This window comes from Ascaphus truei, chromosome 5, assembly GCF_040206685.1.
Source record: "Ascaphus truei isolate aAscTru1 chromosome 5, aAscTru1.hap1, whole genome shotgun sequence".
Classification (NCBI taxonomy): Eukaryota; Metazoa; Chordata; class Amphibia; order Anura; family Ascaphidae; genus Ascaphus; species Ascaphus truei.
The window spans coordinates 136,535,505-136,550,851 of record NC_134487.1 but is presented as its reverse complement, the minus strand read 5'-3'; the positions used below and the strand labels follow the sequence as shown (position 1 = coordinate 136,550,851).

The window sequence follows — 15,347 nt, the reverse complement described above, 5'->3', positions numbered from 1 at the left end:
GGTGGGGTGACTGACTTGGTGACTGGTTGGGGGACTGACTGGGTGACTGGGTGGGGGAGTGGGGTGACTGACTGGGTGGGGGAGTTGGGGTGACTGACTGGGTGACTGAGTGGGGGGTTGGGTGACTGACTGGGTGACTGGGTGGGGGTGGTGGTTGACTGGGTGGGGGTGGTGGTAGAATGACGGTTTACTGGGTGGGGGGTGACTGACTTGGGGGGTACTTCTGGTGACACGCACACACGCACACACACACACACACTCTCTCTCTCTCTCTCATATACACACACACTCTCATAAACACACACACACACTCTCATAAGCACACACACACACACATGCTCCAATAACCTGCCTAGTGTGGGCAGTTAAGGGGAAAGAATACCCTGCTTCACTCACAGTCATCAGCCGTCCCCCCCCCCTCGCCGCTGGGGGGAAAGATAACCTGCATGACAGCCATCGTCCACAGCCCTCACCCCCCCGTGTGAGCAGTCCAAGGAGCCGGGGACCGTGGGGAAAGAATACCAGTATCACAGCCATCAGCCGCTCCCCCCAACCCCTCCCCCCCCCTGTGCGAGCAGCTGAGGGAGCCGGGGACCGGGGAGAAAATTATACAACACATCACTGCGATTGTCTGCTAAATCGCCTCCCCCCCCACGAGCATCTCCGGGGGAAGGAATACCACCGCATTACAGCCATCGTCCGTTCATCCCCCCTTCCGCGTGAGCAGCAAAGGGAGCCGGGGGGAAAGAATACCCCGCATCACAGACATCAGCCGCTCGCTCCCTCATCCCCCCCAATCTCCCGCCCTGCGCGAGCAGCCAAGGGAGCCGGGGACCAGGGGGAAGCAATACTCCCACATCACAGCCACTGACCCGCTCCAATGTCCCCGGCTCCAATCTCCTGCGCTCCAATCTACCGCCCGGGTGGGCAGCCAGCCACTGGGACCGGGGGCAGGAGGCAAGGACACCGCGCAAACACCGCGTGCACACAACCCACACACCACACACCACACACACACCACACACACACCACACTTCTACACTTACCCGTGCAGAGAAGGAAGGGTGGCTTGACTGCTCAGCGCTGGCATCTATATCCTGCGTCACCGAATCAGCCAATCAGCTAGAGAGATTTTTTTTTTGTGCCCGGGGTTTTTTTTTTTTTTGCAGAGCAGGGGAAATCTACTGGCCACAAGCCAATTTCCACTCGCCAGGTGCGAGTGGGGGAATAGGTTTGTCGAACACTGATCATGTATATATTTTTATTGTTTTATATTGTTACTGTATTATATCTCTAGCAGATGTGTGTATTTGAAACATTTCCCTAATATATATATATATATATATATATATATATATATATATATATATATATAGGCAATACGATACCGTATATGAGACGAATATCAAGAGGCAGCACTCCAAAGGATGGTCAAAAAAGCTTTGTATTGTCAAGACATCATAATAGGTTATGATGTCTTGACAATACAAAGATTTTTTGACCATCCTTTGGAGTGCTGCCTCTTGATATTCGTCTCATACACGGTATCGTATTGCCTATTTATTTTCTACAGGATTTGCTCCCATCATCTTGATTTACCCGACGGAGTGCCTATTGTTCTTTTTCATGTGATATATATATATATATATATATATATATACCATAATACTGAGTTAAGTTATGGTGAGTGAAAAAAAGTGACAAAAACCCTCCACAGGAAAGCAAATATGCAAATACAACTGTATGCTCATCTGCATGTCTTAGGCAGGTCTGCAACCCCGCCTTTCCCCATCATCACCCAGCATACAGCACTTCCACTGCAGCAAGGGATTCTGGGAAATGACATGCAAATGAGAACACAGTGTCACTTTTTGCCTCAAAAACCATTTTTAACATGGCTACTCTTTGACAAAGGGCGTCTTGCCTGAAACGCGTCAGAGTTGTTACTTTGTTTCCCACATGCCACAACATTAAAACTCATTTTTAACTTTCCTATGGTGTTAGCCCCTCTATTTTTCGCAGTGCTCCGCCTCCATCTCTGGATGTTCACCTTTGCTTATTGATTGGCATCAGGACAAGGTGCCAAATGTGAGTACTGTTTTTTCTACACTCATTGTCTGTGGAGGAATTGACCAATATTGGTGTTACTCAAGAGGTTTGTCCAGTGGAGTTTTTTCATTGTATTATGCTCTATATCTCCCATGCATGGACAGTTATTGCTAGTAACTTCTCTCATGAGATGCATATACACCAGGTCTATCAGTCTCACTGCGCTTATACTTAGAACTTGTCCTATACATATTTATATTTATGACTCAAGACATATTGGATTACATGCTCCCTGTGGATATTGAGCACTGTTACTTGGAACCTGTTCCTATTCTCTTAATTGTCTAAATATAAGGCTTTAGAAGTTTGAGTTTTCACATACACCATTGTTGGAAATTTTTTGTAAGATTTGCGAATCACACATATCCTGCAATACATTCTTCAAGTTAAAGTCATCAAGAAGGCTCTTAGACCCATATTCCTCTAGCACCAGTATGAGGTAGTGCCCCTAATCCAATGTTAACTCCCATTCAAGTCAATGGAAGGTACTACCAAATTGGGTGCACTGACCCGTACTGGCACTTGATGAATCTTGGCCAGAGTAAGAGAACTTCTGCAGTTTCAGTAATTGTTCATAAGTTAAATCAAAATGCATATATCATATATTGGTCCCAAAGACTTGAGGGACCACCTGACCATCAATGACTCTAGTAGTAAACCAACCTTCAACATATAAAGTGCTCACCTCGGTAGATGCATGGATCCAGTCATAGCTGTGGTAAAAATTTCCTCTGGTCGTCCCAAGATGGAAGGCCTTTGATAATGCTCGTCTCCACGGCACAAAATAATGAGAAAGGCACGTCTGAAAGACTTGTTCAAAAGGGTATACAGGAAAGGGTTCATAGCCGAATTGATGTAGCCTAACCAGAGAACAGTGGTCCACAGCTGTTTTGGTATGGAGTAGTTTATGAAAGGGTCAACCACATTAGTGATAAAAAATGGCACCCAGCAAAGGCAGAAGCAGCCCATGATGATGCACAGTTTCTTCGTAGCTTTGGTTTCCGTATTTATCCTTTGATTGGAGTGTTGGACACGATACTGGTGTTGACGGTTCACTGCAGATCCAGCACATTGCAATACTGCGATCTGTCGGGTGTGCTCCCTGGCTGTGACGTAAATACGATAGTAGGCCAGCACCATCAAGAAGAATGGAATGTAAAAAGCCACCAGTGAACATGTAATGGCGTATGGCTTATTCACCATAAATATACAGTATGTTGAATTTGAATATTTCTTGAATCTTCTTTTTTCTATCTGAAGGAAGGAAAGACACGAAAGGTGCTTATTATATGTTAATACTATTGGGAAAACTTACTACACATAGAAAAAAAATTAGGTGCACGAAGTATTGGTATTCTAAAAGACTCCAAGTACCATATCACACACCATCTTTGAAGTGGGAAAATCCAAAACTAGATGCAAAGTCAACTCATGGTGACCATGATCATATTCTCGCACTGTGATTGCTGATGTAGGTGTTTGGTGTATACCTTTATTTGGATATCTTTATTTACATAGTGCTATCCAGGTACATAGCGCTTCTCAGCAGTAATACACGTGACATAATATTATAAAACATAATTGGAATAAGCGCTTCAGACATAAAACAATAGAAAAAGGAGTCCCTGCCCCAAAAGTGGTAAGTGAGGAGAATGTACAGAGACAAGGTGTTCTGGTAAACATGTCTGCAAGGGGCCAGGTCAGTACATATGAGATACAGTATCAGCCAGCGGAGCCACCCATATGCTTTGTTAGAGAGGTGTGTTTTAAGAAGGGACCTAAAGGTGGAGATACAGGGTCCCAGTAAAATTCTAGGAATAGTGCTACATTTCTAGACAGCACAACACATTAGCGAAAAATAGTATCATTCTAAAGTTGACCAAATAAATAGTAATAGAAGGGTTAAGTAGCTGAAAGAAACAAACCTTTCCAAGCATACAGTATTTTGGGTGACAATAGATTTGTGGGAGTTTTAGCTATTACTTCACTGAGAACTATATGATCCCAGCTGCAGCTGGCAACAAAAGGATTATAATGCTAAATATTGCTATTTTAATTTAAGAAATGGTCTACTGCTAAAGATTTCATGCTTTCTGCCCCAGAACCAGATATATTTCATAATCTTTTAAACCATTACACTGCAGTGTACAGATAATGTATTCTAGGTAATTTGCTCCCTTTTTTATCCATTTCCGATTTAGGGGCCTATGCAGAGAGCAGCGAATTTTAAAATTGGCGAATTTATTAAAAAGTAGCTTTTTTGGAGAGTTTTAATCTCCATATGCAGAAAAGTGCGAATTCTGCTATGTTTAACATGGATGCGTGTGGCGAGTTTAAATTGGCGAGATGCGCGCTTCAGAAATGTGTTAAAACAAATTCGCGGCTTTTTTTTTCCCTTTGCAATGGCCGCGAGCGGCAGTTTTTTCTGGCGAGTTAAAACTGAGACAATCGCGCCATTTTATTGGCGCGAACAGCCGCTAGATGCCGTTCGCGCCTCTCTGCATACGGATATTTTTAAAACTGGCGAGATTGAGGTTCTCGCCAGCCGCGAGGCGAGTTTTATAACTAGAAAAGAAAAATTGGCGCGTTTTTCGGAACTCGACATTTTCTGCTGCTTTCTGCGCGATTTTCTCCAAAAAATGGCGAATTTCGAAATAGCGCTGCTCTCTGCATAGGCCCCTTAATCTGCAGTGATGCAGACAGAGAAAAGTAGACAATTACAGAGAGAGGCAATGCTCATAATAATCTATAGTACTCTTCCTTTCTTCATGTCGCTATCAATCAAATCCTAATGGTATAGTATACGATGATATGTATTGCTTTGAATTTTTCTTTCGCTATCAGGTTTTATTCTTCTCTGTGACTCATTCTTATGTTTCAGTAGTGGAGAATGTCACCAAAATTCAATTAACACTTATCTGACTAAATACAGTGCCTTTATACATGGAACAATTATAGAATAAGAACAATATGGGTACAAAACAGATCTCTCTGTGTGACTCACAGCTCTTTTGTGTGAATTTTTAACAATTACTACATTTTTTTGTGGAAAAAAAATTGAAACATGTTTTCCTTTAACACCAACAATAAATATATTTTTTTTATTAAGAAATGTACAAAAAAAGCAAGTCCTTAGAATTGATGCTTACCCTGATATGCTACCGAATGATTAGACACAGACCATTCTCTAACAAGGAATAGATTACATTTGCTAAAGAGATCTCTGCAGTGTCGAAAGCTCATGCACAAGACATCCTTGTATGCTTGAGATGTTTGCTAGTGAAAGGTATTCATGTCGCTTCGATAACCAATTCATCAAGGATTTTGAGCAGTTCTCGCAAAATTTTGCAAGGTTGCTATTCAGAAAGCTTCGATGAGTTGGCCAAATAATACGGGGAAGGCATTTTTTCGTGATTTCTCGCTCCTGCCCAAACTGCCCGTGCGGGAGCTGCATAACAGCTCCAACTCGCATTTTTTCTGAAATCACACTATTCTAGTAGCTCCGATGAGATACCTGTAATCTGAGCTCTGGAATTGCGAGTTCATCAAAGATGTATCTCGCCAGCCCAAGGGTGGCGAGACGGGATCTGAGAGCAGTACTTAGAAAAAAAATACATTTTTTCTGCATCGGATTGATGCCGGGAGTTTCCGGTACTGATACCCATTAATATCAGCTCCGGAGGCCCTCTGCTCCCGCACACTAGTATTCACATTTTATTAAAAACACTGCGATTGCTTGTGAGAGCTTTGCAGGGAGATGCGGTTCTCTCGATGTGCAGCTCTCTATGCAACTGCAGCCAAATCGTACAGGGGAGAACTTTGAGAGAGGCTGAGATTTCGTCGCTTATGTCCTGTACGGTTTTGGCATTTTCTTGCCTCGCGGTTAGAGAAGTTTTCAGATCATTTCTGAATACCATGATAGCACAAATGACAAACCATTCAGCGGGAACATGTCACATTGTTCAAGATGGCAGAAAAGTTATCAAAGCTACTAGAATAGGCCCCAAAGTAATTTGGAAGTTACAATTGCGTCTTTTAACATGAATATATTGAGCTACATTGTCAGTTTCAACATTTCCCCCTTTTTTTTCTTTTTTTATCTGAAATTTGTATCAATTTTAACAAAAGTTCTCATGTAATAAGCACGAGGGTTCACACGTTGCCCACCACTGAAAAATAATTTTCTGTGATGAGAGAACCTCAGATCAAACATTTTGTTAAGGGAAATCGAAAAGAGTTAGAGAAGGCCCATAGCAAAAGAAGATCCACAGTATTCCTTAAATATAATTGTCATTATGTCAATTATTGTATGCACTTATACTACTCACCAAGTTTCGAATTCCAATGCTGTTCCAACCTAGCATGATTGGAAGGAAGGAAATAATGGTTGAAATGATCCAACAGCCCCCAAGCATCAGAATTATTCGTAGTTTGGTCATCTTACTCCTGTAAACTAGAGGCTGGCAGCAGATAGCGTAATATCTTGAAAGGCAAAAGAGAAAACAAAGCCACATAACCTTACTGTATAATCGCATACATTTGTAGACTTTTGTCACACATGTTTAATTGGGTTAGTGTAATCAGCATGTCATTATTTGGACAGTTCAAAAAATTATCTAGTATACTGGAATATCTTGGTGTGAGACGGTGTGGGCAGTAATAACCTAATATTCTTACTTAGATTGTTCCCATTGTTTAAGTATAGTATGAACATGCACACCTTATTCAGTCAGCAAATAAATGGAGAATATTAGTGTAGCAGGGTACCCTCCCTTGCCTTCTCCCTGGCAGTAATCCCGTCACTTGGGAGGATTTGAGTGAGTTGCATCGGCCATGTTGTGCTTGGCACAGTCACATATATATGGACCGTGTGTAAGGCAGTGGCCGTCTTGAGGTTGGTGCTTTAGGAAGTGGAGGCCCTGTCTTTAAGGATTTCCTATGCTGACTGGAGGCGGCGTGCTCAGTCCTGACGGAACCGATGAAGGGAGAAGTAGTGTCCAGGGAGCTAGTCAAGCCCCCTGGACTATGTGTAGCAGACCCATTACACGTAGGCCCAAGCTAGATTCTCCTACACCATAGTGGAGAACTGAAGGGCTGGCCAGTAGTAAGGAACTTGCCCCCTTAGTGTGTGGAAGATCCAGCGAAGTAGTTGGAACCGCAGCGTAGGATTCCCCAGGCCTGGTGGAACGGCCGTGCGGTACTACCGGAAGTAAGGCGAGAGGGGATAGTGTCGGTTGCCCTGCATCATGGGATCACGGATGCGGCCTTTCTAGAGAATAACAAACACTAGAAATTTTACATAAAAAAGCGCTCCACCGGGGGGCGTGTCCAGGACGCCGATGAGAGAGGCTGTGTAGTAGAATAGCTCCACAGACCCTGATATAATAAGAGCAGAATAAGCGCTTTTCCCCCCCTAAAAACATCCACAATTGCTGCCGCAAATCCCCCTAATACCCCTAGCAACAAGAATGGCGAGCAAATCCAAGTCCCAAGCCACCCCAGGAGTCGCTAAGTACTTCTCCCCCTCCCAGAAGAGCTCAGAAGCTGCATTAAGATCACAAGGTGGCGCCGGCTCCGCGAGCACACGTGGGCCCAAGCAGGGAACAACCGAACGGAGCAATACGGCTACCCCACCACAGCCGGAGGAAGTACTCACAAGAGCATTTATGCAGGAGATGATCTCCACAATGCTAAATAAACTTCACTCCTCACTGCAAGATGACCTGCGGGCCGCAGTAAAAGAACTTAAACAGGAAATAACGGGCCTAACGGAGCGCACCACGGCCCTTGAGCTTAGAATGGCCGAAACCACGCAATCCCAGGATGAGGCAGCCAACGAAATATTTCGACTTGGCGCAGAGGTAAACAGCCTGAGAGACTGCCTTGAGGACCAGGAAAATCGCGACAGGCGCCAGAATATTAGAATCCGGGGCGTCCCGGAGGCGGTTCTGTCTGGTCAGCTCAGGTCATATCTCCAGGACTTTTTTGTCTCAATGTGCCCCGACCTCACACCAAAGGACATAGAGATGGATAGAGCCCATCGCGCCCTGGGGCCACGCTCCGAAGATCCCAACCGAACAAGGGACATAATAGCCCGCATTCACAGATACACAATAAAGGAACAAATAATGGAGGCATGCAGAACCAAAGAGACCATCAAATTCCAGGATTCTCACCTCCAAATTTATAATGATTTGTCAAAGCGCACAGTACTGCGGCGCAAAGAGATGCAACCATTAACTTCCTTGCTCAGCGAGAAAAAGATCAAGTACAAATGGGGCTTCCCATTTAAGCTGTCAGTACAAAAAAATGGTAAATATCTCACAATCAGACACCCGGAGGATATCCCGCGGTTCGCAAAAGCCCTGGACCTAAGCCTCCCTGCCGACTGGATCATAGACCCCCCCCACTCTCAGGGGCAGCATGCAGAAGAACCCCAGATCAGAGCATCAGAGAGGCTGGCAGGCCAAAAACAACCGCGACCTAGATAGGAACCGCAGCAATCACTTACCTCAGTTACCTCCAAGTTCATTCCCTCACCCAGTTGACCTGAGCAGCAACCGAAGAAGTTCCCCTTAAAAGTCCCTCCTGTCCCATGAGGCGACGCAATCCTGGATGTGACATCCGCAGATTCTGAAGACCGGAGAAGCGGGAACCCCGGACACAAGCCACAGAAAAGCAGCCCAGCGGACGCACCACAAAGAAAAGGGAGATAACAGCCAACGGACGTCCTGTGCTTTTCCTCACCTCGCCAACAATCACAGCCCAACAAAGGAACTAGACGAAACAGCGAGCAACAGCACCGGAGGAGAAGAACCGCAGCTGCGGAGGAATCTGTGAACGGAGATGGGGCGCAGAAGTCGATCCCCGCTGAGGCGGACGCGCACATCTCTTCCTTTTCTTTTTTCGCCATACCATCCACACGGGCCCGCACTGCCCGGACCGGGAGGAGAGAGGCCAGATATGCCACGAGAGGAGCGGCGCTGGCGGGTCCTGACAGCCCGGCACGCGGACCCTCCCTTCACGACACACTCTCCACTACATCCCCCCCTCCCCCGGGCAGAGAGCAGAGGTATCCGGTAACTGTGAGTACTTTTACCCTCGCAAAGCGAGAAGGCCCGCAGGCCGCTTACCCGCCTGGGTCAGGACACTAAGCGCAGATAAAGCGCAAAGTGCCGACTCACAAAAATCCGACTCATAGGCAGATATATGTAAAGACTGGGAACACTGTACAAAGTTGAGAACTGTTCATTATACCGTTTATTAAATTATTCTATATATACCTCCCCCCCCCTAAACACCCCCCTCCCCCCCCGATCCCCCCTGCCTACACTTTCCCCCCCACGGGGACAGTAGATACCCCGACTACCACGGCCAAGGCAATTGAGCCACTAGGACAAGCCTGGAAACAACTATAAACTGAAGTGTATAGGAACCTACAGAGATCTAATGTTACTGATAAGCCCCAAAAGATGTGATAACCTAAACTATATTATGACAAGATGCATCCCCCTCCCCTTCCCTCCTCCCCTTCTCTACCTACCCCCCCCAACCCTGAAGGCCATCTCCCCCCCCCCCCCTCACCCGACACCCTATACCCCCCCCTCCCTCCCCATAATCCCCCCTCTACCCCTTCCCCCCCCACACACCCCTCCCCCCTCCCCACACACCCCTCCCCCTCCCCCCTCCGAGTACAAAGCGGGCAAGCCCCACAAGCTCATTCAGAAACAAGGTTGCAAGCAATTGGCCAATATCCCCATGACAACGCTCCACAAAGCTATGCTGAACAACTTTACAGTGATATGTGAAAATGTTAATATAAAAACGTATTACAAAAATATGATAAGATGTACCCCCTCCCCTCTCTCCCTGTGCGTCCCCCCTCACCCCCCCCTGCCCCCCTCACCCCCCCTGCCCCCCTCACCCCCCCTGCCCCCCTCACCCCCTCACCCCCTCCCTCCTCTCCTCCCCTCCCCCACATCCACCTACCTCCTCCCCCCCTCCCCCCCTAGAATGAAATGGTTGAATGCTGATGAGCAAATCAATGGTCACAGAAAGGCAGCCACAACGAGCTACCAAGTGGCACAACATGAGCCCATGTGAGCCCACTCAGAGCCAAAGCGGCAACTAACGGATCCATATTTCTATAGATATGCTTCACAAAGGGTACTATGACCAATACTGACGAAATGTTAGAAATCGCAACTATAAAAATGTACTGTAATACCAAGATAAGCTGTCCCCCTTCCCCCTCCCCCCTCCCATTGTACCCCCCTCCACCACCCCTTCCCCTACTTCCCCCACCCCTCCCCCCCTACCACTCCCTCACCCCCCTCCCCCCCCCTCCCCCCTCCCTCCCCCCTCCCTCCATTCCCATCCTCCTCCCCCCCCTCCACCCTCCCTCCATTCCCCTCCTCCCCCCTCCCCCCCTCCACCCTCCCTCCATTCCCCTCCTCCACTCTCCCCCTCCCTCCCCCCTCCCTCTCCCCTCCTCACTCCCTTCCCCCCCTCCCCCTCCCCTCCCCTCACTTCCCCCCTCACCCCTCCCCCCAATTCTCCCCCCTCCCCCCCTCTCCCTCGCCTCCCCTCTCTCCCCCCCCTCCGACCTTTCCCCCCCCACCTCCCCTCATTTCCTACCCTCCCCTCACCAAGACCAAGGTCCCCTCTAACAGGTGAGACCAGCAAAGGAAAGCAACAAAATGCAGAAGAATGTACAAATGCAATGTATGTAACTTTAGAGCGATAAGGGTTGACATAGGAAATGTACCTGAGATCCCCTCCTGCTCCTACCCCCCGCCCCCCCCCCCTTTTTTTTTTCCTCCTCCCCTCCCTGCTCTGAACAAGAACCCCTCCCATATCACCCCGAATTTGACCTGGTACTAGACGACCAGTAGAAGAACAAACAAACAAATAAAAGGGCCCAGACCACACAACTGACACATACAGCATGTCAACCAGCAATTTAGACTATAGCCCATTAAACCACCCCTCCCGGCTTCCCTTTCCTCCTCCCCCCCCTCCCCCCTGCCATCTCCCTCCCCCCGCCATCTCCCTCCCCCCCCCACACCATTTCCACACCCACCCCCACAACCCCCCCCCCCCCCACTCCTTACAAACACAACACGGCACGCGCCAGAACCAAACCAAAGACTCACAAGAGGGAAACGGCGCATAATGTTAACAACCCAGGGTCTGAACCCCTCGACTGCACACCGGTCATTGACACTGGACCCACCCCAGAAGGGCATTTTGCCCAAAATGCCGGTTGCCCAAGGAACTGGCAACACTGCATTAGGCCCACACAAGGACCTAATCCTACTTTCTCTCTATCTGCTGGTTCTGTCCCAGCAGATCTTTACCCAGTCTCCTCTCCAGCAATCCTGTGGGAAGCCCATAAGGCAGACATCAGAGGAAAAATTATCTCCATCGCATCCCACAGAAAAAAGCCCGCCAAAAACTAACCAAAGAGCTCACAGATAGCATAAAAACAATAGAACAAGCCCACAAAGCTAACCCCTCCAAAAAAATATACAAAACATTGTTAACAGCCAGAACAAAACTTAGACAAACCCAGCTGGAGGATGTTGAAAAGGCCCTAAAATGGACCAATCAACAATACTATGACAAGGGTAACAAGGCCGACAGACTCCTGGCCAGTAAATTGAGAGGGGTACAAAAAAGATCCCAAATAACGGCGATCAAGAGTAGATCTGGCGAGATACAATATAGTGACAGCAAAATTGCTATGGAATTCACAAAATACTATACAGAACTATATAATTTAAGATCTAAAAACGGCCGACCTGAACCAATAGCATCAGAATTGATAACGCAATATTTAAACAAATGCCATCTCCCCACATTAACGGAGGAGGAAAACACAGTCCTCAACGCTGAGATCTCAAAAGAGGAACTGGAAGAGGCGGTCAAATCTTTAAAAATCACTAAGTCTCCTGGTCCTGACGGTTTCACCAATGTCTATTATAAGAGATTCTTGCCTACCCTATCCACGCATCTCCTGAAAACATTTAATTATTTCATGGAAGGGAACCAAATCCCGCCAACAATGTCTCTGGCTAACTTAGCTATTATACACAAAGATGGCAGAGACCCGATGCAGTGTGGAAGCTACCGTCCAATCTCCCTCCTCAACAGTGATCTCAAATTATATAGCAAAATACTAGCAAACCGATTAAACCCCATCTTACCGAGATTAATCAACATTGACCAGGTAGGATTTGTCGCGGGCAGGCAAGCCTCAGACAATACCCGGAAGATAATTAATATTATTGACCATGTTCACCTCACAGGCACCAAAGCACTCCTGTTAAGCCTAGACGCAGAGAAGGCGTTCGATAGAATAAACTGGCAATTCCTGGACCAGACTATGCGCAAATTTGGCTTTAAAGACGCATACTTAGAGGGTGTCCATAGACTATATCAAAACCCGTCAGCTACAGTAAAATTACCAGGGGGCAATAACCAGAGATTCGTGATCACAAATGGAACTCGACAGGGATGCCCTTTATCTCCTCTTTGCGCTAACGATCGAACCACTAGCATCGGCAATTCGGCTCAATACTGACATCCAAGGAATAGAAATCAGTCAAAGGCAGCATAAACTATCCCTATTCGCAGACGATGTCATTCTAACCCTATCAAAACCCCAAATCTCCCTACCCAACCTTCAAAAAGAACTCCGGGATTTCGTGAAAATCTCAAGATATAAAATAAATAGTGATAAATCAGAAACCTTGAACCTAAGCCTGCCAGAGCCAGAGGTGAATCTCCTCAAACTAAACTTTAATTATCGTTGGAGCTCCTCTTGTATCAAATACTTGGGAGTTAAGATATCGAGGACCTACCAATCTTTATACCAACATAACTATGCGACCCTGTTCCAAAAAATCAAACAAGATCTAGAAAAATGGGGAGAATATCAGATATCATGGATCGGGAGAATGATCTCGGTTAAAATGAATATACTCCCTAGATTACTTTACTACTTCCAGACTCTCCCGGTCCACATCCCTGGCTCAGAATTGAAAAACATCCAAAAAACTAATCTTCCACTTTATTTGGCAAGGAAAAAAACCAAGAGTCTCTAGAACAGTTCTCTTGGCCTCAAGGGGGAGAGGAGGAATGGGAGTTCCAGACATCACAAGATACTACCTGGCTACACAACTGAGACAGGTAGTAGTCTGGAATGCCAACCCAAACCAATTTTGCTGGCTAGACATAGAAACTCAATATGCCGGGACGCTTTCGCTGCCGGCTTGCCTTTGGTCCCTAAGCAAGGAGGACATGCAGAATAACAAATTCAAATTAGGCCCGATGAGACACACATGGGAGACCTGGACGAAATGCAAATTCAAATTTAAGCTCACAACATCTCACTCTCAACTTACACCAATTCACAAAAACCCAAAATTCCCACCTGGATGTGAGCCCGGACAATTCGACGAATTCAAAACCAAAAATATCAATGCGATTGCCGACCTCTTGAGCTTCGGGAAGTTCCTGAGCTTCCAAAACCTACGATCTAAATATGAAATAGTAGGGCTGAATGTGTTCAAATACCTACAAATTCGGCATTTCATTCAAACTTTAACCCCAACGTTGGAATTTCCTCCTCTCACTAGCTTCGAGCAGCTCTGCCGTGAGACTGCCCATAAGAAAGGTCTTATATCACAAATTTGCTCAGAAATGGAGATAGCTATGGATCCCCCCACGCATGACTATATGCTGCATTGGGCAGCAGAATTGGAAATAGATATAGACCGAGAGGACTGGGAAAGTATTTGGGAAAATGCCTCAGGAACTTCCATATGTACCACAATCAAAGAAAACATATACAAAATACTGTTCCGCTGGTATCTTACCCCAGTTCGAATAAATCAAATCTACCCTCTGGCTTCCGATCTATGCTGGAGAGGCTGCGGTCAAAAGGGGGACATGGCCCACATCTGGTGGACCTGTCCGGAAATACAGAAGTACTGGAAACTATACAAAAATTAATAAAAGAGGTCACAGACTTCACAATACCCATTGACCCGCTGACCTACCTGCTGGCCAGACCCATAGAAGTGCTGGATCGACCAACAGGCAAATTAGTCTCCTTTATCCTGACAGCGGCTAGGTGTGCGGTGGCAGCCGCCTGGAAGAAGGTGTCTCCCCCTCCAAACAGACAGTCAAAAAAAGGGTGCAAGAGGTGATGGACATGGAAAGACTATCAGCCTTCCTGAAAAGGTCCACCACCTCTTTCAACAATACCTGGGACTCATGGCTAACGTATATGCTCCCCCAACGCCAAAATGCCCCATAGTAATAATAAACAAAGATCCAAATTAAGGCAGCCAAGAACAGGGAGCCAATCCCCCCCCTCCCCTATCTCAACCCCCCCTCACCTCCTACCCCCCCCCCCTCTATCACTCTCTCTCCCTTTTTCTGTTTCTTAACCCGCACTTCCCCGACAGACCTCTGAAGGTCAGGGGAATGTTGGGACTTTCTCCCCCACCTCAGACAAAAACCAGAAAAATTGTATTAGGCCAAAATGTTGACAAATATTCAAAAAGCTGTAAATGTTATAAATGCCTAATAAAAAACTTTGAAACAAAAAAAAAAAGCGCTCCACCTAAAAAGTGATCTAATTGTATATATATTAAACTAGTGGTGTAACCACTAAATTGTGATGATAAATTAAATTGGTGAATCAATAATTTTAAATGTGATTACACACAGTACATTAACATGTGAATTAACCCAAATTTAACTGGTGTGAAAAGGGGTTTGGACTCTGTAAGTAATATGCATACAATGCCGAGTGGCAGCCAGAGAACATATAACAAGTCTATCCAAGGACTTGTACAGATACCAAGATGTATACGAGAAAACAATTGTCCTTGGCGCAAAAACAGAACAATAATACAAGCTCAAGTCCACAGTGAAAAAATTAAATCTTGTCTTTCAACTTTGAATCCTTAATTCCCTCGGACCTCCTCAGAGCTGTGTGTTTCTGTGAATTAAAGAGAGACACAGACCTTTGCGCAGTAACCTCTTGAGCCTGGATTCTCTCACTCTACAGATAGCTACTTACAAAAATTAAGTAGTAATTGGGCATATTGTTCTGTTTTTGCACAAAGGACAATTGTTATCTCATATACACCCTGTCTAGAGAATACCCTAGTGTACTTGTGTACCCAGGAAGGTACTCATGTGCCCCAACATTAAACGTGAGA

At 46.2% G+C, this 15,347-nt stretch overlaps 1 protein-coding gene across 13 annotated transcripts in view; it reads right to left on the bottom strand.

The window, feature by feature from the left end:
- LOC142495426 (5-hydroxytryptamine receptor 4-like) overlaps nt 1–15,347 on the bottom strand; it is a 217,741-nt gene that overhangs the window by 100,775 nt on the left and 101,619 nt on the right. For all 13 annotated transcript variants that reach the window (XR_012801735.1, XM_075600918.1, XM_075600922.1 and 10 more), the window contains 2 exons: nt 6,438–6,591; nt 2,795–3,363 (listed from right to left, as the gene is read on the bottom strand). Coding sequence is in view for 12 of the 13 variants with exons in the window: in XM_075600918.1 (XP_075457033.1) it covers nt 2,795–3,363; nt 6,438–6,591 (723 nt within the window). In the remaining variant the exon portion in view is untranslated. The remainder of the gene's footprint in view (nt 1–2,794; nt 3,364–6,437; nt 6,592–15,347) is intronic.